This window comes from Pseudophryne corroboree, unplaced genomic scaffold (assembly GCF_028390025.1).
Source record: "Pseudophryne corroboree isolate aPseCor3 unplaced genomic scaffold, aPseCor3.hap2 scaffold_1851, whole genome shotgun sequence".
Classification (NCBI taxonomy): domain Eukaryota; kingdom Metazoa; phylum Chordata; class Amphibia; order Anura; family Myobatrachidae; genus Pseudophryne; species Pseudophryne corroboree.
The window spans coordinates 41238-69099 of NW_026968489.1; the positions used below are offsets into that span (position 1 = coordinate 41238).

A 27862-nucleotide genomic window follows, 5' to 3' on the forward strand; every position below is an offset into this window, starting at 1 on the left:
CCTAGAAGTCACACTATAATGTGGTATTGTCAGTGCTGCCCCTCCTGGGGGAATGATGTAGCACAGTCCTCCTGCTGAGATCCTCCTAGAAGTCACACTATAATGTGGTATTGTCAGTGCTGCCCCCTCCTGGGGGAATGATGTAACGCAGTCCTGCTGAGATCCTCATAGAAATCACACTATAATGTGGTATTGTCAGTGCTGCCCCCTCCTGGGGGAATGATGTAACGCAGTCCTGCTGCTGAGATCCTCCTAGAAGTCACACTATAATGTGGTATTGTCAGTGCTGCCCCCTCCTGGGGGAATGATGTAGCGCAGTCCTGCTGCTGAGATCCTCCTAGAATTCACACTATAATGTGGTATTGTCAGTGCTGACCCCTCCTGGGGGAATGATGTAACGCAGTCCTGCTGCTGAGATCCTCCTAGAAGTCACACTATGATGTGGTATTGTCAGTGCTGCCCCCTCCTGTGGGAATGATGTAACGCAGTCCTGCTGCTGAGATCCTCCTAGAAGTCACACTGTAATGTGGTATTGTCAGTGCTGCCCCCTCCTGTGGGAATGATGTAACGCAGTCCTGCTGCTGAGATCCTCCTAGAAGTCACACTATGATGTGGTATTGTCAGTGCTGCCCCCTCCTGGGGGAATGATGTAACGCAGCCCTGCTGCTGAGATCCTCCTAGAATTCACACTATAATGTGGTATTGTCAGTGCTGACCCCTCCTGGGGGAATGATGTAACGCAGTCCTGCTGCTGAGATCCTCCTAGAAGTCACACTATGATGTGGTATTGTCAGTGCTGCCCCCTCCTGTGGGAATGATGTAACGCAGTCCTGCTGCTGAGATCCTCCTAGAAGTCACACTGTAATGTGGTATTGTCAGTGCTGCCCCCTCCTGTGGGAATGATGTAACGCAGTCCTGCTGCTGAGATCCTCCTAGAAGTCACACTATGATGTGGTATTGTCAGTGCTGCCCCCTCCTGGGGGAATGATGTAACGCAGCCCTGCTGCTGAGATCCTCCTAGAAGTCACACTATAATGTGGTATTGTCAGTGCTGCCCCTCCTGGGGGAATGATGTAGCACAGTCCTCCTGCTGAGATCCTCCTAGAAGTCACACTATAATGTGGTATTGTCAGTGCTGCCCCCTCCTGGGGGAATGATGTAACGCAGTCCTGCTGAGATCCTCATAGAAATCACACTATAATGTGGTATTGTCAGTGCTGCCCCCTCCTGGGGGAATGATGTAACGCAGTCCTGCTGCTGAGATCCTCCTAGAAGTCACACTATAATGTGGTATTGTCAGTGCTGCCCCCTCCTGGGGGAATGATGTAGCACAGTCCTCCTGCTGAGATCCTCCTAGAAGTCACACTATAATGTGGTATTGTCAGTGCTGCCCCCTCCTGGGGGAATGATGTAGCGCAGTCCTGCTGCTGAGATCCTCCTAGAAGTCACACTATAATGTGGTATTGTCAGTGCTGCCCCCTCCTGGGGGAATGATGTAGCACAGTCCTCCTGCTGAGATCCTCCTAGAAGTCACACTATAATGTGGTATTGTCAGTGCTGCCCCCTCCTGGGGGAATGATGTAACGCAGTCCTGCTGAGATCCTCCTAGAAGTCACACTATAATGTGGTATTGTCAGTGCTGCCCCCTCCTGGGGGAATGATGTAGCACAGTCCTGCTGCTGAGATCCTCCTAGAATTCATGCTGCAATGTATTATCAGTGCTGCCCCCTCCTGGGGGAATGATGTAGCACAGTCCTGCTGCTGAGATCCTCCTAGAATTCATGCTGCAATGTATTATCAGTGCCATTCCTAAGGTGTTATATTTTTCTTTTTAGGCGGCGAGAAAAGCTGCAGCAAGCCAGAGAGCTCTTCAGATCAAACAGGAGGAAACCGGACCCGTCTGTGATAATGGGGGGCTGGTGCCCCCAAAACAGAAGCTGCCGACAGGGACCTCGGTCTCCAACGTTCATGTGGACTATGAGCATTTTGAAACGGGTACTGGACAGGTAACCTCCGATCACCTGGGGCTGTACAGTAATAGTCACCACTTACACAGAGTTCTAATGTTCTGGCTACAATTACATCTTACACAGAATATTGTATCAACTTACTGAACGCGTCGCTTTATAGCAGTGGGGAGCACAGAGGTCAACAAGCGCTGACGGGGGATAATCACTGCTTTTCCCTTCTCTGGGCCCACATAAGAGCACCACGCTGCCTGTACACCGCTCACCACGGGTCACCTTGCTGCATCAGAGCCACGCCGCCTGTACACCGCTCACCACGGGTCACCTTGCTGCATCAGAGTCACGCTGTCTGTACACCGCTCACCACGGGTCACCTTGCTGCATCAGAGCCACGCTGCCTGTACACCGCTCACCACGGGTCACCTTGCTGCATCAGAGCCACGCCGCCTGTACACCGCTCACCACGGGTCACCTTGCTGCATCAGAGCCACGCTGCCTGTACACCGCTCACCACGGGTCACCTTGCTGCGTCAGAGCCACGCTCTCTGTACATCGCTCACCACGGGTCACCTTGCTGCGTCAGAGCCACGCTCTCTGTACACCGCTCACCACGGGTCACCTTGCTGCGTCAGAGCCACGCTCTCTGTACACCGCTCACCACAGGTCACCTTGCTGCGTCAGAGCCACGCTGTCTGTACACCGTTCACCACGGGTCACATTGCTGCGTCAGAGCCACGCTCTCTACACCGCTCACCACGGGTCACCTTGCTGCCTCAGAGCCACGCTGTCTGTACATCGCTCACCACGGGTCACCTTGCTGCGTCAGAGCCACGCTCTCTGTACACCGCTCACCACGGGTCACCTTGCTGCGTCAGAGCCACGCTGCCTGTACATCGCTCACCACGGGTCACCTTGCTGCGTCAGAGCCACGCTGTCTGTACACCGCTCACCACGGGTCACCTTGCTGCGTCAGAGCCACGCTCTATGTACACTGCTCACCACGGGTCACCTTGCTGCGTCAGAGCCACGCTGCCTGTACATCGCTCACCACGGGTCACCTTGCTGCGTCAGAGCCACGCTGTCTGTACACCGCTCACCACGGGTCACCTTGCTGCATCAGAGCCACGCTGCCTGTACACCGCTCACCACGGGTCACCTTGCTGCGTCAGAGCCACGCTCTCTGTACACCGCTCACCACGGGTCACATTGCTGCGTCAGAGCCACGCTCTCTACACCGCTCACCACGGGTCACCTTGCTGCGTCAGAGCCACGCTGTCTGTACATCGCTCACCACGGGTCACCTTGCTGCGTCAGAGCCACGCTGCCTGTACATCGCTCACCACGGGTCACCTTGCTGCGTCAGAGCCACGCTGTCTGTACACCGCTCACCACGGGTCACCTTGCTGCGTCAGAGCCACGCTCTATGTACACTGCTCACCACGGGTCACCTTGCTGCGTCAGAGCCACGCTGCCTGTACATCGCTCACCACGGGTCACCTTGCTGCGTCAGAGCCACGCTGTCTGTACACCGCTCACCACGGGTCACCTTGCTGCGTCAGAGCCACGCTGTCTGTACATCGCTCACCACGGGTCACCTTGCTGCGTCAGAGCCACGCTCTCTGTACACCGCTCACCACGAGTCACCTTGCTGCATCAGAGCCACGCTGCCTGTACATCGCTCACCACGGGTCACCTTGCTGCGTCAGAGTCACGCTGTCTGTACACCGCTCACCACGGGTCACCTTGCTGCGTCAGAGCCACGCTCTATGTACACTGCTCACCACGGGTCACCTTGCTGCGTCAGAGCCACGCTCTATGTACACCGCTCACCACGGGTCACCTTGCTGCGTCAGAGCCACGCTCTCTGTACACCGCTCACCACGAGTCACCTTGCTGCGTCAGAGCCACGCTGTCTGTACACCGCTCACCACGGGTCACCTTGCTGCATCAGAGCCACGCTCTCTGTACACCGCTCACCACGGGTCACATTGCTGCGTCAGAGCCACGCTCTATGTACACCGCTCACCACGGGTCACATTGCTGCGTCAGAGCCACGCTCTCTACACCGCTCACCACGGGTCACCTTGCTGCGTCAGAGCCACGCTCTCTGTACACCGCTCACCACGAGTCACCTTGCTGCGTCAGAGCCACGCTGTCTGTACACCGCTCACCACGGGTCACCTTGCTGCATCAGAGCCACGCTGCCTGTACACCGCTCACCACGGGTCACATTGCTGCGTCAGAGCCACGCTCTCTACACCGCTCACCACGGGTCACCTTGCTGCGTCAGAGCCACGCTGTCTGTACATCGCTCACCACGGGTCACCTTGCTGCGTCAGAGCCACGCTCTCTGTACACCGCTCACCACGAGTCACCTTGCTGCGTCAGAGCCACGCTGTCTGTACACCGCTCACCACGGGTCACCTTGCTGCGTCAGAGCCACGCTCTCTGTACATCGCTCACCACGGGTCACCTTGCTGCATCAGAGCCACGCTGCCTGTACATCGCTCACCACGGGTCACCTTGCTGCGTCAGAGCCACGCTCTCTGTACACCGCTCACCACGGGTCACCTTGCTGCGTCAGAGCCACACTCTCTGTACACCGCTCACCACGGGTCACCTTGCTGCGTCAGAGCCACGCTCTCTGTACACCGCTCACCACGGGTCACCTTGCTGCGTCAGAGCCACGCTCTCTGTACACCGCTCACCACGGGTCACCTTGCTGCGTCAGAGCCACGCTGTCTGTACACCGCTCACCACGGGTCACCTTGCTGCGTCAGAGCCACGCTGTCTGTACACCGCTCACCACGGGTCACCTTGCTGCATCAGAGCCACGCTCTCTGTACACCGCTCACCACGGGTCACATTGCTGCGTCAGAGCCACGCTCTATGTACACCGCTCACCACGGGTCACATTGCTGCGTCAGAGCCACGCTCTCTACACCGCTCACCACGGGTCACCTTGCTGCGTCAGAGCCACGCTCTCTGTACACCGCTCACCACGAGTCACCTTGCTGCGTCAGAGCCACGCTGTCTGTACACCGCTCACCACGGGTCACCTTGCTGCATCAGAGCCACGCTGCCTGTACACCGCTCACCACGGGTCACATTGCTGCGTCAGAGCCACGCTCTCTACACCGCTCACCACGGGTCACCTTGCTGCGTCAGAGCCACGCTGTCTGTACATCGCTCACCACGGGTCACCTTGCTGCGTCAGAGCCACGCTCTCTGTACACCGCTCACCACGAGTTACCTTGCTGCGTCAGAGCCACGCTGTCTGTACACCGCTCACCACGGGTCACCTTGCTGCGTCAGAGCCACGCTCTCTGTACATCGCTCACCACGGGTCACCTTACTGCATCAGAGCCACGCTGCCTGTACATCGCTCACCACGGGTCACCTTGCTGCGTCAGAGCCACGCTCTCTGTACACCGCTCACCACGGGTCACCTTGCTGCGTCAGAGCCACACTCTCTGTACACCGCTCACCACGGGTCACCTTGCTGCGTCAGAGCCACGCTCTCTGTACACCGCTCACCACGGGTCACCTTGCTGCGTCAGAGCCACGCTCTCTGTACACCGCTCACCACGGGTCACCTTGCTGCGTCAGAGCCACGCTGTCTGTACACCGCTCACCACGGGTCACCTTGCTGCATCAGAGCCACGCTCTCTACACTGCTCACCACGGGTCACCTTGCTGCGTCAGAGCCACGCTCTCTGTACACCGCTCACCACGGGTCACCTTGCTGCGTCAGAGCCACGCTCTCTGTACACCGCTCACCACGGGTCACCTTGCTGCGTCAGAGCCACGCTGTCTGTACATCGCTCACCACGGGTCACCTTGCTGCGTCAGAGCCACGCTGCCTGTACACCGCTCACCACGGGTCACCTTGCTGCGTCAGAGCCACGCTGCCTGTACACCGCTCATTACGGTGACCATAATCGCTGCATTTGCACAGTTAGTATTTACAAACGTTTTGTGTCTTTCTGTTCCCGGGTTAGGTCTCGGTGCGCCATGACTCCTTGGATTTTAAACCAGTGAACTTCTTTGCCCTGGGTTCTCCTATCGGAATGTTCCTCACTGTGCGAGGCTGGAATCAGATTGATGAGAGCTACAGACTACCGACCTGCAAAGGGTTCTTCAATATTTATCACCCGGTATGTAGCCATCAGGAAGTCTGGGTGTGTATGTGTATATATATATATATATATATATATATATATAGATAGAACAGAACAGCGGCACTTGGAGACATATATAGATAGATAGATAGATAGAGATAGAACAGCGGCACTTGGAGACATATAGATAGATATATCTAGATAGATAGATAGATAGATAGAGATAGAACAGAACAGCGGCACTTGGAGACATAGATATAGATAGATAGATAGATAGAGATAGAACAGAACAGCGGCACTTGGAGACATATAGATAGATAGACAGATAGATATATGTCTCCAAGTGCCGCCGTTCTGTTCCTCTATGAGCGCGGGCTTACTGCACTATCACTCAGGGGGCACCGGAGCATTCATTACTATAAGTGGAGTGCCAGATTGTTGGATATATATAATTTTAAATCCAAAATTGTAACCTATTTGCCTCCTGACTGCTGTAAACAAGGCCGGCAGCCTTTACCACTTAACTATTTGTTTCTCCAAAAACCACTCAGAAGTTGTCGGGCTTTTTTATGAGTGAATCAGGTGAAGAACATGAGTTTAACCCTATCCAAAAAAAATGTAGTTTAAAAAAAAAACAACATTTTTTTTTTCCAATTAAAAAATAATAATTAATCGGAACATCGGTCGTGATGATCGGTAACATCGTGACCATCGCGACATTACTTTTTACACCCCAGACAGCTGCCAGGTACATGGGGGGCTTGGGGGTGTTGGTTTACACTTTCCCAGCTGCCGCTATTGTCTGCAGCCGCCGAGTGGGGGATCCTGCCGTGCTGACCACCCAGCAGCACTGCAACACTGAGGGGAGGGTGCGGGGAGGCAGAGCTCTGACAGCAGCAGCGGACGGAAGTTTCTCTTCCCTGTAGCCGCACACACTGTGTATCTGGCTGGTGGCATCCTCTGCGACCAGGTCAGATAAAACACTTGCTGGTGTGGTCGCATCTCATGCCACCATGCCAGGCAAGTGGTTAAGGAGAGAGAGGTTTGTGACGGTAGCCCATGTTCCTGAGACTGGAGACTATGGCTCCTTCCATTACCGGAGAAGCTAGTGACTGTCCGAGGTGTGCACCTGTGTGTAGCAGAATGGGGGGTTCCTGTTGCCCAGAATCAGCATTGAGAATGGGGAGTACTGTTCAGAGATATTATAGCAAACTGTATACCTGAGCTTTGACTGAGCCTTACAGTAATGTCTATAGTCCCGGACACAGCGACTGGGTGGTCCAGAACCAAGTTAAAGTCCATGTGATAGACAAAATCAGTGCTGGCTGCTTTCCGTCATAAAATACATGGACAAACCGACTCGCGGCCCTGTCCGTCACCACGTTACTGACGCTACGGGTGACAGGGCAGCACAACGGACTTTATTTTATCATTTTTACTGATTTTTCTCAATAAGAAACGTTTGGCCGGGGTTCCATGAACACAATGCAGATACTCTAGTGCGCCGTGATGTCAGAAGGTTTGGGAACCACTGGTGTAATGTATAAAGACGCTCTGCCAGTATGATGGCGGATATCATTTATGTGCGTGTACCAAGGATTGTGCGTGTCCGGCTGATACTGATCGTGCGCGTTTCTCTCCTCAGCTGGATCCTGTGGCCTACAGACTGGAACCGATGATAATCCCAGATCTGGATCTGAAGCCCGTCCTTATCCCCCACCACAAGGGCAGAAAGCGGCTACACCTTGGTAAGTGGTTCGGCCTGTGTGAATGTTACCGATCTGTTGGTTGTGGCTCCACACTGGTGCTATCTTCTGTCTGGCAGAGCTGAAGGAAAGCCTGAGCCGCATGGGGTCAGACCTGAAGCACGGCTTCATCACTTCGCTCCGCTCGGCGTGGCAGACCCTCAATGACTTTGCCCGCGCGCACACGTCGTCATCTCAGCTTCAGGCGGAGTTGGAGAAAGTTGCGGATCAGATTAAGGAGGAAGAGGCTAAAGAGCAGGTGGAAGGTGAATAGTGAGCAGTGTCTAGAGATATCTGTCCCATGGCCGTAGCTGGGAAACTCGGTGTGACACCTTTTTGTCTTTTACACGGAAGCTGAGAAGTTGGAGAGTACGGACTCCTGGCGGGAGGAGGAACTCGCTGTGAAGATTGGGATGTTGAACGGTGGTCGCAGAATAGACTACGTCCTTCAAGAGAAGCCCATCGAGAGCTTCAATGAGTACCTGTTTGCTCTGCAGAGCCACCTGTGTTACTGGTGGGTACCCAGGCAGAGGGCTTGGAGAGAGTCTGAGCTCCTTATGATGCGGGTTCGGTGCTATGTACTGAGATACGCTCTTGTATCCCAGAGGAAATACCGCTATCCGTAACTTACTCAAGGCCTAATCAGTGGCACAGACTAGGAATAGTGGGAGATTGATCAAACCTTATAAAGAGGGTGTTGCCTATAGCAACCAGTCTAGTTCTAGCTATCATTTAGAGAGCGTACTAGATGAATGATGGCAATGATCTGATTGGCTGCTATGTGCAACAGCACCACTCATCCATCTTAGAAGCTTTGACCCCCCCCTCTAACCCCCACCAACAGGGGTTGAATGTAGAATACAGAACATGCACGGCCTCAGGGGAGCATTGAGAGAAGTCCGGGCGTCACTGCCCCGATCTCTAGCACTCGGGGGAGAATGTCGTGGCCAGTAAATCCCGTTATCTGATGTGTTGCGGCCTGAGTATCTCGTGGTTGATTACTTTTCCTGCATCTCATGGTTCTTATTGCAGGGAATCTGAGGACACCGCGCTGCTAATATTGAAAGAGATCTACAAGTCTATAAATATGATTCCAGATCAGCAATTACAGTAGCAGCCGGGGTCACCCCAGGTAAGTGTTTCTCTCCGTGTGGACAGTGACTTACATGAGGAGATGTTTCCTCCCGCTCTCTGCATCTACACCGGGCGCAGGCTGTGCGGGGAGACGGGACTGGCGAGGGGCAGACGCCAGTAACTTAGAGAAAGACGGAGACTGGGATTACAGGGTCTAGTTATAAACTGTAATATCAGGATTTCGGTACTTACCGATAAATCCCTTTCTCCGATTCCACAGGGGCCACTGGAGTGCAGATACAATGGGGATATAGTAGGCAGTAAATGGGAGCTGGCACTTTAAATGTTTAACCATGTGACTAGCTCCTCCCCTACTATGTCCCCCCCTCCAAGCCAGTCTAGTCAAAACTGTGCCCGAGGAGAGCTGGAAAAGATCAACGTTAAAGTAGAGGAGGTTCGCTAAGCCAACTAAATAGGATAACACCCAGGAAACCTGGAAATATAGTGAGAGGGTAATAGGAACAAAACGCGCAGTCACATAGTGACCTGCAAACAGATAAGTGTAGAAGGAGGAAACAGCGCTGGGTGGGCGTCTAGTGGTCCCTGTGGAATCTGAGAAAGGGATTTATCGGTAAGTACCAAAATCCTGATTTCTCTTTCATCCACTAAGGGCCACTGGAGTGCAGATACAATGGGGATGTCCCAGAGCGCCCAAGACTGGAGGGAGAGCGCTGACAGTCCTGCAAAACAGCCCGGCCAAACAGTGACGCAGAGTCCGCAAAAGCGTCAAACTCGTAAAACTTGACAAACGTATGTCAGCCCGATCAAGTGGCATTGCGACATAAGGTAGTCCTGGAAACCCCACGGGCAGTCACCCACTAAGGTCTCACAGAGCGCATAGAGCACGCCGAAATGGAGGACAGAGGCTCTCGTGAAACCGCCAAAGAAGCCTGTCTGATGGGCAGATGTATGCAACGGGCCAACTACTGCTTGGAAACCGGCCAACCAGGATGGAGGCATCGTACAGAACATATAAGAAAACAGACTTCCGAATAGCCGAAGTCCTTTGTACAGACATTCGTAGCACCCTGACAATACCCAAAGAACTCAAATCCGGTGAATCCGCCGAGAGGACCGGAACCACAAGTGACTGATTTATGGGAAAAGCGGACACCACCTTCGGGAGAAACGACATCTGAGCATGAAACTCAACCGTATCCTCATGGAATATCCGGCCAGGAGGTCGACAAGAGAGAGAGAAAGAGAGAAACCTAAGTCCCGACACCCGTTTGGCGAAGCCCGAGCCAGGAGAAGGACCACCTGCCAGGTGAGACATGTTATCTACATCGACTCCAGAGGCTCAAATAACGGAGACTGCAGAAAAGTGAGAACCAGTTTGAGGTCCCATGGTGCCGTTGTAGGGCGAAAGGGAGGTTGCATTCAGAGAACTCCCTGCAAGAAGGTCTGAACCTCCAGCACCAAGGCTAATATTCTTCGGAAGAAAACCGAAAGAGCAGAGACCTGAACCTCAAGTGAACCTAGTCGAAGCCTTCCTGAGAAAACCACCCGGAGAAAACGAAGAAGGCGGCGAAATGAAAAACGGAAGGGGAGACCCCTCGACGTTCACACCAGGCCACATAAAGTCTTCAAATGTAGTAATAGTGAGACGATGTGACTGACTTCCGAGCTCGGAGCATAGTAGGTATAACTGTACGAGGAAACCCCTTCCTTCTGAGACGGTCTTGTTAACAGCCACGCCGTGAAACAAAACCTGCGTAGGGCTGAATAAAGAAAAAGGACCCTGTTGTAGTAGATCGTCCCGCCTAGGCAGGAGCCAGGGCTCCCCTACTGATAACAGGTGTAGGGTGGAATACCAGGTCCTGTGTGGCCAAACTGGAGCCACCAGGAGGACTAGCGTGTATTCTCTCTTTATGCATTGCAGAATCCGTGGAAGCAACGGGAAAGGAGGAAAGACAATTGAACCAGAAGTTCAGAGAAGCCGTGAGGGCATCCACGGCTACTGCTGCCAGGACTCTCGTCCGAGGGTAGGAAGGAGGCAGTTGAAGGATCACGCAGAATGCCATGAGGTGGATCTGATGTCTCCCCCATCGGTGGACCAGCTGACGAAACACCTGGGGATTGAGGGACCACTCTCCCTAGTGCATGATCTGGCGGCTGAGATAATCTGATTCCCAATTTTACACCCCTGGAATGAAAATTGCCGATAAAGCCAGAGCGTTCCTCTGCCCAGAGGAGGACGTTGGTGACCTCTCTCACGTCCGCACTTGTCTGCAGAGAGAGTAGTTTGTGAGTAAGAAAAAACCTTCTGACGGCCCGTGTCGAAAACATCCCCAAGAACAAAAAACTGTGCGAGCGGCAAACATGAGACCTCGGGAAGTTCAGGATCCACCCGCGTCGAGTCAGAAGATCCTGGGTTATCCGGAAATTCCGAAGCAACAGGTCTGCAGAGTGGGTCTTCAGCAGTAGACTGTCCAGATAGAGGACAGTCGTCACTTCCCGCACTTGAAGTAGGGCCATCCTGACTGCCATGACCTTTGTGAACCCTCTGGAAGCAGAAGAGAGACCGAACGGAAGGGCCTGAAAGTAGAAACGAGCCTTCTGTATAGTGAACTGGTGAAAAGCCTAATGATGAGGCCAAATGGGAACCTGTAAGTAGGCATTCCGATGACTAAGGACGCCATAAACTCGTTTTGCTCCAAACTGGCAATAACAGACGGAAGGGACTCCTCAAAAATGGAGTGAGATCTTCAGGACAAGTCCCAAGAGTGACCAGCTCCCTTGGGCACAAATTAAAGACTGGCTTGGAGGGGGGACATAGTAGGTGAAGAGCTAGTCACATGGTTATAAATTTAAAGTGCCAGCTCCCAGTTACTGCCTACTATATCCCCATTGTATCTGCACTCCAGTGGCCCCTAGTGGATGACGGAGTAAGAGAAATAAGAACAGAATCATTCCTCAGTAATAAAGAGCATGCACTGATTAGGAAAGTCATTATTATGTATGCTGGTTATAATATATACTGAGTGGGCATCACCCCGGATCTCCCGTTATACCACATGCAAAGCTGCTCTTCTGTACAGGCCGTATGCTGGGCAGACATTATATCAGCACTCAGGTTACAGTATGTATTTTATATAACGCTGGAATTTAGTTGCTCTCTCCATTGAGAGGAAGGAAGCATCAAGCGCTGGTGCAAGCTCAATTACTACATGTTACCGCGCTCCTGTTATCTGCCCCTGTACAGTTACTAGAACCCCACTTCTTGTACGTGTTACCGCACTCCTGTTATCTGCCCCTGTACAGTTACTAGAACCCTACTTCTTGTACTGTGTTACCTCTCTCCTGCTATCTGCCTCTGTACAATTACTAGAACCCCACTTCTTGTACGTGTTACCGCACTCCTGTTATCTGCCCCTGTACAGGTAGTAGAACCCCACTTCTTGTACTGTGTTACCGCACTCCTGTTATCTGCCCCTGTACAGTTACTAGAACTCCACTTCTTGTACGTGTTACCGCTCTCCTGCTATCTGCCTCTGTACAGTTACTAGAACCCCACTTCTTGTACGTGTTACCGCACTCCTGTTATCTGCCCCTGTACAGGTAGTAGAACCCCACTTCTTGTACTGTTACCGCACTCCTGTTATCTGCCCCTGTACAGTTACTAGAACTCCACTTCTTGTACGTGTTACCGCTCTCCTGCTATCTGCCCCTGTACAGTTACTAGAACCCCACTTCTTGTACGTGTTACCGCTCTCCTGTTATCTGCCCTTGTACAGTTACTAGAACCCCACTTCTTGTACTGTGTTACCGCACTCCTGTTATCTGCCCCTGTACAGTTACTAGAACTCCACTTCTTGTACGTGTTACCGCTCTCCTGCTATCTGCCCCTGTACAGTTACTAGAACCCCACTTCTTGTACGTGTTACCGCTCTCCTGTTATCTGCCCTTGTACAGTTACTAGAACTCCACTTCTTGTACGTGTTACCGCGCTCCTGTTATCTGCCCCTGTACAGTTACTAGAACCCCACTTCTTGTACGTGTTACCGCGCTCCTGTTATCTGCCCCTGTACAGTTACTAGAACCCCACTTCTTGTACGTGTTACCGCGCTCCTGCTATCTGCCCCTGTACAGTTACTAGAACCCCACTTCTTCTATGTGTTACCGTGCTCCTGTTATCTGCCGCTGTACAATTACTAGAACCCCACTTCTTGTACGTGTTACCGCTCTCCTGCTATCTGCCCCTGTACAGGTACTAGAACCCCACTTCTTGTACGTGTTACCTCTCTCCTGTTATCTGCCCCTGTACAGTTAATAGAACCCTACTTCTTGTACTGTGTTACCGCTCTCTTGCTATCTGCCCCTGTACAGTTACTAGAACCCCACTTCTTGTACGCGTTTCCTTTCTCCTGTTATCTGCCCCTGTACAGTTACTAGAACCCCACTTCTTGTACGTGTTACCGCGCTCCTGCTGTCTGCCCCTGTACAGTTACTAGAACCCCACTTCTTGTTCGTGTTACTGCGCTCCTGTTATCTGCCCCTGTACAGTTACTAGAACCCCACTTCTTGTACGTGTTACCGCTCTCTTGTTATCTGCCTCTGTACAGTTACTAGAACCTCACTTCTTGTACGTGTTACCGCGCTCCTGCTATCTGCCCCTGTACATTTACTAGAACACCACTTCTTGTACGTGTTACCTCTCTCCTGCGATCTGCCCCTGTACAGTTACTAGAACCCCACTTCTTGTACGTGTTACTGCTCTCCTGCTATCTGCCCCTGTACAGGTACTAGAGCCCCACTTCTTGTACGTGTTACCTCTCTCCTGTTATCTGCCCCTGTACAGTTAATAGAACCCTACTTCTTGTACTGTGTTACCGCTCTCTTCCTATCTGCCCCTGTACAGTTACTAGAACCCCACTTCTTGTACGCGTTTCCTTTCTCCTGTTATCTGCCCCTGTACAGTTACTAGAACCCCACTTCTTGTTCGTGTTACTGCGCTCCTGTTATCTGCCCCTGTACAGTTACTAGAACCCCACTTCTTGTACGTGTTACCGCACACCTGTTATCTGCCCCTGTACAGTTACTAGAACCCCACTTCTTGTACGTGTTACCGCGCTCCTGCAATCTGCCCCTGTACAGTTACTAGAACCCCACTTCTTGTACTTGTTACCGCGCTCCTGCTATCTGCCCCTGTACAGTTACTAGAACCCCACTTCTTGTACGTGTTACCTCTCTCTTGTTATCTGCCTCTGTACAGTTACTAGAACCTCACTTCTTGTACGTGTTACCGCGCTCCTGCTATCTGCCCCTGTACATTTACTAGAACACCACTTCTTGTACGTGTTACCTCTCTCCTGCGATCTGCCCCTGTACAGTTACTAGAACCCCACTTCTTGTACGTGTTACCGCTCTCCTGTTATCTGCCCCTGTACAGTTACTAGAACCCTGCTTCTTGTACGTGTTACCGCGCTCCTGCTATCTGCCCCTGTACAGTTACTAGAACCCCACTTCTTGTACATGTTACCTCTCTCCTGTTATCTGCCCCTGTACAGTTACTAGAACCCCACTTCTTGTACGTGTTACCGCGCTCCTGTTATCTGCCCCTGTACAGTTACTAGAACCCCACTTCTTGTACGTGTTACCGCGCTCCTGCTATCTGCCCCTGTACAGTTACTAAAACCCCACTTCTTGTACGTGTTACCTCACTCCTGTTATCTGCCCCTGTACAGTTACTAGAACCCCGCTTCTTGTATGTGACACCGCGCTTCTGTTATCTGCCCCTGTACAGTTACTAGAACCCCACTTCTTGTACGTGTTACCGCGCTCCTGCTATCTGCCCCTGTACAGTTACTAGAACCCCACTTCTTGTACGTGTTACCGCGTTCCTGTTATCTGCCCCTGTACAGTTACTAGAACCCCACTTCTTGTACGTGTTACCTCTCTCCTGTTATCTGCCCCTGTACAGTTACTAGAACCCCACTTCTTGTACGTGTTACCGCTCTCCTGCTATCTGCCCCTGTACAGTTACTAGAACCCCACTTCTTGTACTGTGTTACCGCTCTCCTGTTATCTGCCCCTGTACAGTTACTAGAACCCCACTTCTTGTACTGTGTTACCGCACTCCTGCTATCTGCCCCTGTACAGTTACTAGAACCCCACTTCTTGTACGTGTTACCTCTCTCCTGTTATCTGCCCCTGTACAGTTACTAGAACCCCACTTCTTGTACGTGTTACCGCACTCCTGTTATCTGCCCCTGTACAGTTACTAGAACCCCACTTCTTGTACTTGTTACCGCGCTCCTGCTATCTGCCCCTGTACAGTTACTAGAACCCCACTTCTTGTACGTGTTACCGCTCTCCTGCTATCTGCCCCTGTACAGTTACTAGAACCCTGCTTCTTGTACGTGACACCGCGCTTCTGTTATCTGCCCCTGTACAGTTACTAGAACCCCACTTCTTGTACGTGTTACCGCTCTCCTGCTATCTGCCCCTGTACAGTTACTAGAACTCCACTTCTTGTACGTGTTACCGCGCTCCTGCTATTTGCCCCTGTACAGTTACTAGAACACCACTTCTTGTACTGTGTTACCGCTCTCCTGTTATCTGCCCCTGTACAGTTACTAGAACCCCACTTCTTGTACGTGTTACCGCTCTCCTGCTATCTGCCCCTGTACAGTTACTAGAACTCCACTTCTTGTACTGTGTTACCGCACTCCTGTTTTCTTTATCATCCACTAGGGGTCACTGGAGTACTCTTGGGATATGGACGGGCGTAGCCGAACAAAGGCACTGAATATTCAAATTTAGGACCCTCCCCCCCCTCCATATCCCCAAGTACCTCAGTGTACTTTGCCAGTGTTTTTTCGGTGCTCACAGATGAACATCGGCTTGTGGCAATGGCCACTTTTCAGAAGATTTTTATTTTTATTTTTAATTTTTACACTTCCCGTCCCAGTTTCTGGAAAAACTTGGGTCCGGGATGGTGCCGCTGCAAGGCAGCGTATGGCGTGTCGGTCCTCACAAAGAGCACCCTCACAGCCACAGGCGCTATAGGGCAGCGCATGGCGTGTCGGTCCTCACAAAGAGCACCCTCACAGCCACAGGCAGCCACTGTCTCCTGCAAGCTGAACGGAGCTTACAGAAAGAAGATCCGTTACAGCCAGGATGTGACAAAGAGCTGGAAGAAGGACTGAAACGGAGCTTACAGAGAGCTCGTCACAGCCAGGATGGAGCAAGGTATGGGTGTCAGGGCGGTCAGCTCACGCTGCCGCCCTGCTGTGTGAGTGTTATACTGTACAGGGAGCTGGCCGCCGCTGAGCACGCCGCTGACGGGTCCCGCTGAAGTAGTAAGGACCACTTCTTATATATGAAGTTCCACCTCACTCGTACATGACTCTCCCTGCGCTGAACTAAGCAGAGCGGCCGCACGTCACTCAGACGCCGGCCGCTCTTACTGCTCTGATGGCCCGGCACCGCTACATAAGCAGAGCGGCCGCACGTCACTCAGACGCCGGCCGCTCTCACTGCCCTGATGCGGCACCGCTACACGCCGCCGACACTCTCCGGGCGCTGAACTAAGCAGAGCGGCCGCACGTCACTCAGACGCCGGCCGCTCTCACTGCTCGGATGGCCCGGCACCGCTACACGCCGCCGAGACTCTCCTGGGTACTAAAGAGTGGCCGCACGTCACTCAAGGACGCCGGCCACTCTCCCAGTGAAACACCGCAGACACAGGGAGACTGTGTACTGCTGTAGGAAGGAGCTTCCGGTCAGCTCCCCGGCGCTACATTCAGGCTCTCCTGCTCTCCCTGCACCCGATCCCCGTACGCTGCAGGTAACATGGGGATGCAGGGGGGGGAGGGGGAATAATACCCATAGCAGCAGCAAAGGCTGCATGGGTTCAAAATAAACAAGCAGCGCAGCACTTTAAACAATGTACATGTGTACTGTGATATATGTTTCAGCACGTTTTATATATATAATATATAATGAAGCTTTTGCTGGCAGAACTGTCTATAATATCAGCATGAACTGTGATTATATGTGTAAACACTTTGTATATATATATAATATATATATGAGGCTTTGGCTGGCCATGGGTTAGCAGTGGCATAACCTATTGCACGTTTAACCATGTTTTCTGTTATTTTTGGTTAAGGTTGCAAGATAAATACACTGCAGGCAGTGCTCATATTAATTGACTAAATGCATATATTTTACTGTATCCTACACCTGGGTTATCACTGTATAATAGGCTATTAAGCATAGTAACTGTATAATAGGCTATTAAGCCTATATTAAAACTGCAGCAAGTAACCTGTACTGTGATTTTCTGTGAAAGCATGGCATGACGGCCATTTTAATCATTGCTGGTTTTCCAGTTATAATTCCAGACCATACACCTCTACTCCACAAGGAGGCGCAGGGGTGTTAGTGGGAATTTTTTACTTCAGGATAATCTAGAACATTCCTGCCCTACATCTTTAAGCCACCAGAAGGCGCAGGGGTGTTAGTAGGAATTTGGTTCGGGTTTCATGCCTATGTGAACTGCTTTTCACATAAAGAACACTTTAGTTTCCTAATAAATATGCTGTTCAGCAATAACATATATATATAGATATATATGCCATATAATAATGTTATTAAGTCGTGCAAGTGTCTGTCTGTTGCCTATTATGATGTCTGTCTACATAGCAAATAAGGCTCTAGTGCAGACTAAAAATGTTAACATTGGCAATTCAAATTAAAACAGCGGTAATCGGAGTCTCAGAATAACTCCGCCAGCGCTAACAAAAGACAATCTTTCCAAAGTGACAATTTTCCTTTGGGTACCAGAGTGTTTATTTCACTAGTCTTATAATTTAATGCACGATTCTATGTCAAATCTCACACCGATAACTACAAGTGAGAAGGGTACATTAGTCCAGCATTCAGATAGTGCGGGGTTTTGGACAACCATACATAATCGTTTCCAAAAGGACGCGATCCGCCATTGGTATATGCGTTTCTGTCAAACATTATAAAAACCACAGATACATTTGGGTCACTAGAATCTATGTATGAAACCATGCCGATCACGGTTCAAAAAAGCTGCAGAGTATATCTGTAAAGCTTCTGCTAACGCCGGTTATTTTCATTGTCGCTAGTTAAGCGCGACAAGGCCAGAGCTTGTTTGCGCCTGAATTTGATATATGTGTAACGGCATTTTATCCCTATAGGATATTCTGCCATTAGCGCATACAGTATACTTGTAACGGTGTTTTATTCCTTTATAAGAAACAGTCACGCCTTGTAACGACAGGACGTTACAGTCAGCAAGCCAGTGGTTTGATGACCTCTTTTACAATTGTGGAAGTGCGTCTTTTCATGTTACATTTGCGAGGTTTCATGACTTCAACTCATATATGTCTCAGCTATTTACAGCTTAGAGTACAAAACTGCTTCTGGCGAACGGTTTGGCAGGTTGTCATTTAGTCTTTGCTGGTTTATAAACCAGGCAATAGTACGCCAACAGAGTCAAAGTTACTTATTCCCCTCTGTTTGAGCAAAATCAAACAGCTCCGTTGCAATATCAATCAGCAAGTCATTTACTACAGTTAGAAAATGGATTTTCTGCAGTTAGTTTTTGCTTATTGCAGCCACAAAATTGTATAATTGCATTTGATCTTCACAATGCGTATTTACCCAGTCCGGTTTCTTCATCATAGGTTCTAGCGTTTGAAAATCGCCACAACCATTAACCATTTCATTTATACCGTTGCTTATCGCTTCCGGTATTTACCAAAGTGATGTTGGAATAATAGCTCATCTCACATAAGAACTATGTATCAACAAAGTTCCTCTATCTTGCGCTACTAAGTTATACTGCGGTAGCAGATTAAGTTCGAAAACAATCACATCTAAGTCTGTCTAAACGATGTCAATTCCTAGGTAAGATTATAAATACGGTAAATCAAAGACTTTTACCTACTACACCAACAAGAACAAAAGTACACGCACACTAGCGGTACATTGGTGTATTCAATTATTAAGAATAAAGATGTGTTTTCAATTTAGTGCACCACCCTTCAATCGCGTTTCCCACAGAGGGACAAGGGTGCGTATACTCTGGACGACAGTCACAGAGAGTCAGGATTTGTAGTTAAAATCAACGCAAAGGTTCTAAAACACGACAGATTCCTGTCGATAAAGGTACTAGAACTCTGTGCATTTTACAATGCAATAGATAAATGTCCTACATCTCTGTGCATTTTACAATGCAATAAATGATTCGCTTTCAGTCTGACCAGGGATAGACTCTGGTTTCTCTTCATAACAAATAAATCTTTCGTTTTTTACTAAAGATTTCTGTGGAGAGGAACAACCGTGAGTTTCATGTAATTTTGTTTTTTTTTTTCATGCCTGGCTCACGCTGCCCTTAAGCAGTCAAACAAAGCAAAGGCAGTTGCATACTCAACAACCAGTGAGAACCAATAAGCCGCATGGCAAGGCGGTAGGTAACTCAAATCTTCAATGGCTCAGAACGCTATTATGTGAAAATGTCAAGACATCAATCCGTGAGTGGACATCTGTTAGACAGGCGATCTCAACCGTCAGGGTTTGGATCTTAAAAACTGGACATTAAATCCAGAGGTGTTTCATATGTGAGTCCACAGAAGGGGGTTACCCTCAGGTATACATGAGGGCATCTCGCCACAATTACAAAAGCTCAGTATGTGTACATCACATTCATGGGGTCATTCAGCATCGTGTATCTGGCTCCACCATTGTCCGCTTCTTTCTTCGTTGCCAAAACGGATCAGAAGACAGTTCGTCACAGTCATACTGGTGGTATCTCATGGGTTTCAGAGAAGTTTGCTTCTCGAATTTTCAAGGAATACTTGCACACGATCTTGGCCCGCTCATAATACGTCCAACCTGTTACATCAGGGAACGTTCTTTTACCCATAGTTACCTATGTACCTATTATCTATGTACCGCAGCTGCGGTTGACGGGGTGAGGGTTCAGACCGCCCTCTTAAAAAAATAGAGCATTACAGTATCGGTTATACCAACCATGTCACGAAATACTAAGCCGCTTAGGGCAGCTCATGACTAAAAAAAAAAAAAATAAAAAAAAAAATTTTCGTGTGCTTACATAGGGTGTAAACCTCGGAAGTTTCCAACATCATACTTCAAGTACCCGTATTCTGTTAAACAGGATGGGATGGCAAACTGCGTTCATCTGCACTAAGAGGGCAGGTATCTGTGTGGTAAACTTATTTTCAAAGCGTTTGCCTCTATTTGCGTCTGTCAACATCTTTCTACAAGGTGTCACCAAAGTTCAGACTCTATTTATCCCACCTACAGCGCCAGGCGATTTGAGGTTGGGTTTAGATTTTCTTACAGTTTCATATTTTGGAACCCTTTCAACCAATGGGGATTAAGTTTCTCACTTTGGAAAACATTTTTCTTCTAGCCTTGCCTTCGGCAATGGTGCTTCGACAAGGGGTTTGTTTTCATATTTGGGTGCCTTGTATTCCAAGCCACCGTATTTGAGTTTTCTCATGACAAAGCAGATCTTCGGACGAAATCCGCTTTCGTATTCTTCACATCAATATACCAATAGTGGTTCCTGTGTGGACAGCACATTCTAAAATTCTGAATGTGGTACACGCGTTACGCGTTTATATATGTACCGAACGTCTACAGTACGTGATATGAATACGTTGTTGTTATATATGATACTGTAAACTGGGGTTAGCCAGTTTCTCAGCAGACATTATCCAGTTGAATAATAATGACTACAAGTCAGGCTTACTTTAAGGCTAAGTTACAATCGCCTACGTCAGTAATAGTTCATTCCACAGGTTCTGTGGGAATGTCAGACCCAGCGGGTCGTGGAGAGTCTACGACGCGGCTACATAGCCTTCAGTGCACCACGTTTGTGCACGTTTACACGTTATAAATGGTGGCGCCATCAGCATTTAGCTTTGGCTGCCTACTGTTACAAGTATCAAACAGCTCTCCCGCCCACGAGGGAAGCTTTGGTACGTCCCAAGAGTACTCCAGTGACCCCTAGTGGATGATAAAGAAAATAGGATTTTGGTACTTACCAGGTAAATCCTTTTCTTTGAATCCATAGGGGGCACTGGACGCCCACCCAGAGCAGTTTTACCTGGGTTGTTTTAAGCTCAAGGGAGCTTAGTGAACAAATTTAACTTGGATGGTATTAAGCTCAAAGGAGCTTATGGTAACACATTTTCACCGGTTGGTTCAAATTATAAGTTCTATCGGTTAAGCTGTCAACTTTTTAGTTGACAATAAGGTTACGAGTCAACTTTGTGGTTGTCCGTTATGTTATAGGGATTCTCCATTGTCAACCTCTCTATATCCTGTTCGCTCAGTAAAAAACACTGGCAAAGTACACTGAGGTACTTGGGGATATGGAGGGGGGGGAGGGTCCTAAATTTGAATATTCAGTGCCTTTGTTCGGCTACGCCCGTCCATATCCCAAGAGTACTCCAGTGCCCCCTATGGATTCAAAGAAAAGGATTTACCTGGTAAGTACCAAAATCCTATTATCTGCCCCTGTACAGTTACTAGAACCCCACTTCTTGTACGTGACACCGCTCTCCTGTTATCTGCCCCTGTACAGTTACTAGAACCCCACTTCTTGTTGGCGGGGCGGCACCATCGCTGAGATGTTTATGACTGGGAATATGGGCAGATAGTCACGTTGGAATTACAGTGGCTGCAGGCGCAGGGATTGTGACCACATTGAGGCCTCAGATGGAATTGTGATTCTCTAGGCTACAGAGCTGCTGATGTCAGCAAGTGAAGCCGACGCCCACATAGCCGTCACAGTCTCATTCATAATTGCGCAGGCATACACAGCCTATATGCAAAAATGAGGAACATTGGGGCTATGGGTTGGCGTAACAGGACACAGCAGTAGCGACGCAGGTGCCATTTTTTTGAGCTTACAAGCTCACAGCTGACGGCAGGTACATGCCCCGAAAAACTGCAGGGTCGCATGAGCACCTTGATACATGCACAATCTACTGATAATCGATTTGTTGCGTAAACATCGGCCATTGCGCTCAAACATGACGAAGACCCTAAGTGGGAATCAGAATCAGGTCCGTAGTCTGTGTTTATCGGTCATAGCTGGGACTAATCGTCTGTCCGGGGAATGGTACATCGGGCGTCCTGTTAGGTGTGAGGGCTGGGAGTTACCTGCCCGGGGAATGGTACACGGGGCGTCCTGTCAGGTGTGAGGGCTGGGAGTTACCTGCCCCCCGGGAAATGGTACACCGGGCGTCCTGTCAGGTGTGAGGGCTGGGAGTTACCTGCCCCCCGGGGAATGGTACACCGGGCGTCCTGTCAAGTGTGAGGGCTGGGAGTTACCTGCACGGGGGAATGGTACACCGGGGGTCCTGTCAGGTGTGAGGGCTGGGAGTTATCTGCCCGGGGAATGGTACACCGGGCGTCCTGTCAGGTGTGATGGCTGGGAGTTACCTGCTCCCCGGGGAATGGTACACCGGGCGTCCTGTCAGGTGTGAGGGCTGGGAGTTATCTGCCCGGGGAATGGTACACCGGGCGTCCTGTCAGGTGTGAGGGCTGGGAGTTACCTGCCCGGGGAATGGTACACCGGGCGTCCTGTCAGGTGTGAGGGCTGGGAGTTACCTGCCCCCCGGGGAATGGTACATAGGGCGTCCTGTCAGGTGTGGGGGCTGGGAGTTACCTGCTCCCCGGGGAATGGTACACCGGGCGTCCTGTCAGGTGTGAGGGCTGGGAGTTACCTGCACGGGGGAATGGTACACCGGGCGTCCTGTCAGGTGTGAGGGCTGGGAGTTACCTGCCCCCCGGGGAATGGTACACCGGGCGTCCTGTCAGGTGTGAGGGTTGGGAGTTACCTGCCCGGGGAATGGTACACCGGGGGTCCTGTCAGGTGTGAGGGCTGGGATATACCTGCTCCCCAGGACATGGTACACCGGGCGTCCTGTCAGGTGTGAGGGCTGAGAGTTACCTGCCCGGGGAATGTTACACCGGGCGTCCTGTCAGGTGTGAGGGCTGGGAGTTACCTGCCCGGGGAATGGTACACCGGGCGTCCTGTCAGGTGTGAGGGCTGGGATATACCTGCTCCCCGGGGAATGGTACACCGAGCGTCCTGTCAGGTGTGAGGGCTGGGATATACCTGCTCCCCAGGGCATGGTACACCGGGCGTCCTGTCAGGTGTGAGGGCTGAGAGTTACCTGCCCGGGGAATGTTACACCGGGCGTCCTGTCAGGTGTGAGGGCTGGGAGTTACCTGCCCGGGGAATGGTACACCGAGCGTCCTGTCAGGTGTGAGGGCTGGGATATACCTGCTCCCCGGGGAATGGTACACCGAGCGTCCTGTCAGGTGTGAGGGCTGGGAGTTACCTGCTCCCCGGGGAATGGTAGACCGGGCGTCCTGTCAGGTGTGAGGGCTGGGAGTTACCTGCTCCCTGGGGAATGGTACACCGGGCGTCCTGTCAGGTGTGAGGGCTTGGAGTTACCTGCCCGGGGGAATAGTACACCGGGGGTCCTGTCAGGTGTGAGGGCTGGGAGTTACCTGCCCCCGGGGAATGGTACACAAGGGGTCCTGTCAGGTGTGAGGGCTGAGATTTACCTGCCCCCCGGGGAATGGTACACCGGGCGTCCTGTCAGGTGTGAGGGCTGGTATATACCTGCTCCCCAGGGAATGGTACACCAGGAGTCCTGTCAGGTGTGAGGGCTGGGAGTTACCTGTCACCCGGGGAATGGTACACCGGGCGTCCTGTCAGGTGTGAGGGCTGGGAGTTACCTGCCCCCCGGGGAATGGTACACCGAGCGTCCTGTCAGGTGTGAGGGCTGGGATATACCTGCTCCCCGGGGAATGGTACACCGGGCGTCCTGTCAGGTGTGAGGGCTGGGATATACCTGCCCCCCGGGGAATGGTATACAGGGCGTCCTGTCAGGTGTGAGGGCTGGGATATACCTGCTCCCCGGGGGAATGGTACACCGGGGGTCCTGTCAGGTGTGAGGGCTGAGATATACCTGCTCCCCGGGGAATTGTACACCAAGCGTCCTGTCAGGTGTGAGGGCTGGGAGTTACCTTCACGGGGAATGGTACACCGGGCATCCTGTCAGGTGTGATGGCTGGGAGTTACCTGCTCCCCGGGGAATGGTACACCGGGCGTCCTGTCAGGTGTGAGGGCTGGGAGTTACCTGCACGGGGAATGGTATACTGGGCGTCCTGTCAGGTGTGAGGGCTGGGATATACCTGCCCCCCGGGGAATGGTACACCGAGCGTCCTGTCAGGTGTGAGGGCTGGGATATACCTGCTCCCCGGGGAATGGTACACCGGGGGTCCTGTCAGGTGTGAGGGCTGGGATATACCTGCTCCCCGGGGAATGGTATACAGAGCGTCCTGTCAGGTGTGAGGGCTGGGATATACCTGCTCCCCGGGGGAATGGTACACCGGGGGTCCTGTCAGGTGTGAGGGCTGAGATATACCTGCTCCCCGGGGAATGGTACACCGGGCGTCCTGTCAGGTGTGAGGGCTGGGAGTTACCTGCCCCCCGGGGCATGGTACACCGGGCGTCCTGTCAGGTGTGAGGGCTGGGAGTTACCTGCACGGGGAATGGTACACCGGGCGTCCTGTCAGGTGTGAGGGCTGAGATTTACCTGCCCCCCGGGGAATGGTACACCGGGCGTCCTGTCAGGTGTGAGGGCTGGGATATACCTGCTCCCCGGGGAATGGTACATCGGGCGTCCTGTCAGGTGTGAGGGCTGGGATCTACCTGCTCCCCAGGGAATGGTACACCGGGCGTCCTGTCAGGTGTGAGGGCTGGGAGCTACCTGCTCCCCGGGGAATGGTACACCGGGCGTCCTGTCAGGTGTGAGGGCTGGGATATACCTGCTCTCCGGGGAATGGTACACCGGACGTCCTGTCATGTGTGAGGTCTGGGAGTTACCTGCTCCCCGGGGAATGGTACACCGGGGGTCCTGTCAGGTGTGAGGGCTGGGATATACCTGCACGGGGAATGGTACACCGGGTGTCCTGTCAGGTGTGAGGGCTGGGATATACCTGCTCCCCGGGGGAATGGTACACCGGGCGTCCTGTCAGGTGTGAGGGCTGGGAGTTACCTGCTCCCCGGGGAATGGTACACCGGGGGTCCTGTCAGGTGTGAGGGCTGGGATATACCTGCACGGGGAATGGTACATCGGGGGTCCTGTCAGGTGTGAAGGCTGGGATATACCTGCTCCCCGGGGAATGGTACACCGGGCGTCCTGTCAGGTGTGAGGGCTGGGAGTTACCTGCCCCCCGGGGAATGGTACACCGGGCGTCCTGTCAGGTGTGCGCGCTGGGAGCTACCTGCTCCCCGGGGAATTGTACACCAAGCGTCCTGTCAGGTGTGAGGGCTGGGAGTTACCTGCACGGGGAATGGTACACCGGGCATCCTGTCAGGTGTGAGGGCTGAGATTTACCTGCCCCCCGGGGAATGGTACACCGGGCGTCCTGTCAGGTGTGAGGGCTGGGATATACCTGCCCCCCGGGGAATGGTACACCGGACGTCCTGTCAGGTGTGAGGGCTGGGAGCTACCTGCTCCCCGGGGAATGGTACACCAGGCGTCCTGTCAGGTGTGAGGGCTGGGAGTTACCTGCACGGGGAATGGTACACCGGGCGTCCTGTCAGGTGTGAGGGCTGGGAGTTACCTGCTCCCCGGGGAATGGTACACCGGGCGTCCTGTCAGGTGTGAGGGCTGGGATATACCTGCTCCCCGGGGAATGGTACACCAGGCGTCCTGTCAGGTGTGAGGGCTGGGATATACCTGCTCCCCGGGGAATGGTACACCGGGCGTCCTGTCAGGTGTGAGGGCTGGGATATACCTGCTCCCCGGGGAATGGTACACCGGGCGTCCTGTCAGGTGTGAGTGCTGGGAGTTACCTGCACGAGGAATGGTACACCGGGCGTCCTGTCAGGTGTGAGGGCTGGGAGTTTCCTGCTCCCCTGGGAATGGTACACCGGGCGTCCTGTCAGGTGTGAGGGCTGGGATATACCTGTCCCCCGGGGAATGGTACACCGGGCGTCCTGTCAGGTGTGAGGGCTGGGATATACCTGCTCTCCGGGGAATGGTACACCGGACGTCCTGTCATGTGTGAGGGCTGGGAGTTACCTGCTCCCCGGGGAATGGTACACCGGGCATCCTGTCTTGTGTGAGGGCTGGGATATACCTGCACGGGAAATGGTACACCGGGCGTCCTGTCAGGTGTGAGGGCTGGGATATACCTGCTCCCCGGGGGAATGGTACACCGGGCGTCCTGTCAGGTGTGAGGGCTTGGAGTTACCTGCTCCCCGGGGAATGGTACACCGGGGGTCCTGTCAGGTGTGAGGGCTGGGATATACCTGCACGGGGAATGGTACATCGGGGTTCCTGTCAGGTGTGAGGGCTGGGAGTTACCTGCACGGGGAATGGTACACCGGGCGTCCTGTCAGGTGTGAGGGCTGGGAGTTACCTGCCCCCCGGGGAATGGTACACCAGGCGTCCTGTCAGGTGTGAGGGCTGGGAGCTACCTGCTCCCCGGGGAATGGTACACCGGGCATCCTGTCAGGTGTGAGGGCTGGGAGTTACCTGCACGGGGAATGGTACACCGGGCGTCCTGTCAGGTGTGAGGGCTGAGATTTACCTGCCCCCCGGGGAATGGTACACCGGACGTCTTGTCAGGTGTGAGGGCTGGGATATACCTGCCCCCCGGGGAATGGTACACCGGACGTCCTGTCAGGTGTGAGGGCTGGGAGCTACCTGCTCCCCGGGGAATGGTACACCAGGCGTCCTGTCAGGTGTGAGGGTTGGGAGTTACCTGCACGGGGAATGGTACACCGGGCGTCCTGTCAGGTGTGAGGGCTGGGATATACCTGCACCCCGGGGAATGGTACACCGGGCGTCCTGTCAGGTGTGAGGGCTGGGAGTTACCTACTCTTCGGGGAATGGTACACCGGGCGTCCTGTCAGGTGTGAGGGCTGGGATATACCTGCACCCCGGGGAATGGTACACCGGGCGTCCTGTCAGGTGTGAGGGCTGGGAGTTACCTGCCCCCCGGGGAATGGTACACCAGGCGTCCTGTCAGGTGTGAGGGCTGGGAGCTACCTGCTCCCCGGGGAATGGTACACCGGGCATCCTGTCAGGTGTGAGGGCTGGGAGTTACCTGCACGGGGAATGGTACACCGGGCGTCCTGTCAGGTGTGAGGGCTGAGATTTACCTGCCCCCCGGGGAATGGTACACCGGACGTCTTGTCAGGTGTGAGGGCTGGGATATACCTGCCCCCCGGGGAATGGTACACCGGACGTCCTGTCAGGTGTGAGGGCTGGGAGCTACCTGCTCCCCGGGGAATGGTACACCAGGCGTCCTGTCAGGTGTGAGGGTTGGGAGTTACCTGCACGGGGAATGGTACACCGGGCGTCCTGTCAGGTGTGAGGGCTGGGAGTTACTTGCTCCCCAGGGAATGGTACACCGGGCGTCCTGTCAGGTGTGAGGGCTGGGATATACCTGCTCCCCGGGGAATGGTACACCGGGCGTCCTGTCAGGTATGAGGGCTGGGATATACCTGCTCCCCGGGGAATGGTACACCGGGCGTCCTGTCAGGTGTGAGGGCTGGGATATACCTGCTCCCCGGGGAATGGTACACCGGGCGTCCTGTCAGGTGTGAGGGCTGGGAGTTACCTGCTCCCCGGGGAATGGTACACCGGGCGTCCTGTCAGGTGTGAGGGCTGGGAGTTACCTGCCCCCCGGGGAATGGTACACCGGGCGTCCTGTCAGGTGTGAGGGCTGGGAGTTACCTGCTCCCCAGGGAATGGTACACCGGGCGTCCTGTCAGGTGTTAGGGCTGGGAGCTACCTGCTCCCCGGGGAATGGTACACCGGGCGTCCTGTCAGGTGTGAGGGCTGGG

At 52.8% G+C, this 27862-nt stretch overlaps 1 protein-coding gene and 1 non-coding gene across 2 annotated transcripts in view; both read left to right on the forward strand.

Annotated features, from left to right (window-relative positions):
* SEC23IP (SEC23 interacting protein) overlaps positions 1-27862 on the forward strand; it is a 74961-nt gene that overhangs the window by 34912 nt on the left and 12187 nt on the right. Inside the window, exons 9-14 of the mRNA XM_063951730.1 lie at positions 1836-2006; positions 5969-6124; positions 7734-7836; positions 7914-8099; positions 8188-8347; positions 8866-8965. Of these exons, the coding sequence (XP_063807800.1) occupies positions 1836-2006; positions 5969-6124; positions 7734-7836; positions 7914-8099; positions 8188-8347; positions 8866-8947 (858 nt within the window). The 3' untranslated portion in view covers positions 8948-8965. The remainder of the gene's footprint in view (positions 1-1835; positions 2007-5968; positions 6125-7733; positions 7837-7913; positions 8100-8187; positions 8348-8865; positions 8966-27862) is intronic.
* Positions 19219-19334, forward strand: LOC135003295 (U5 spliceosomal RNA). Its single transcript, XR_010204325.1, has one exon. It is a non-coding gene; the product is annotated as a U5 spliceosomal RNA (small nuclear RNA).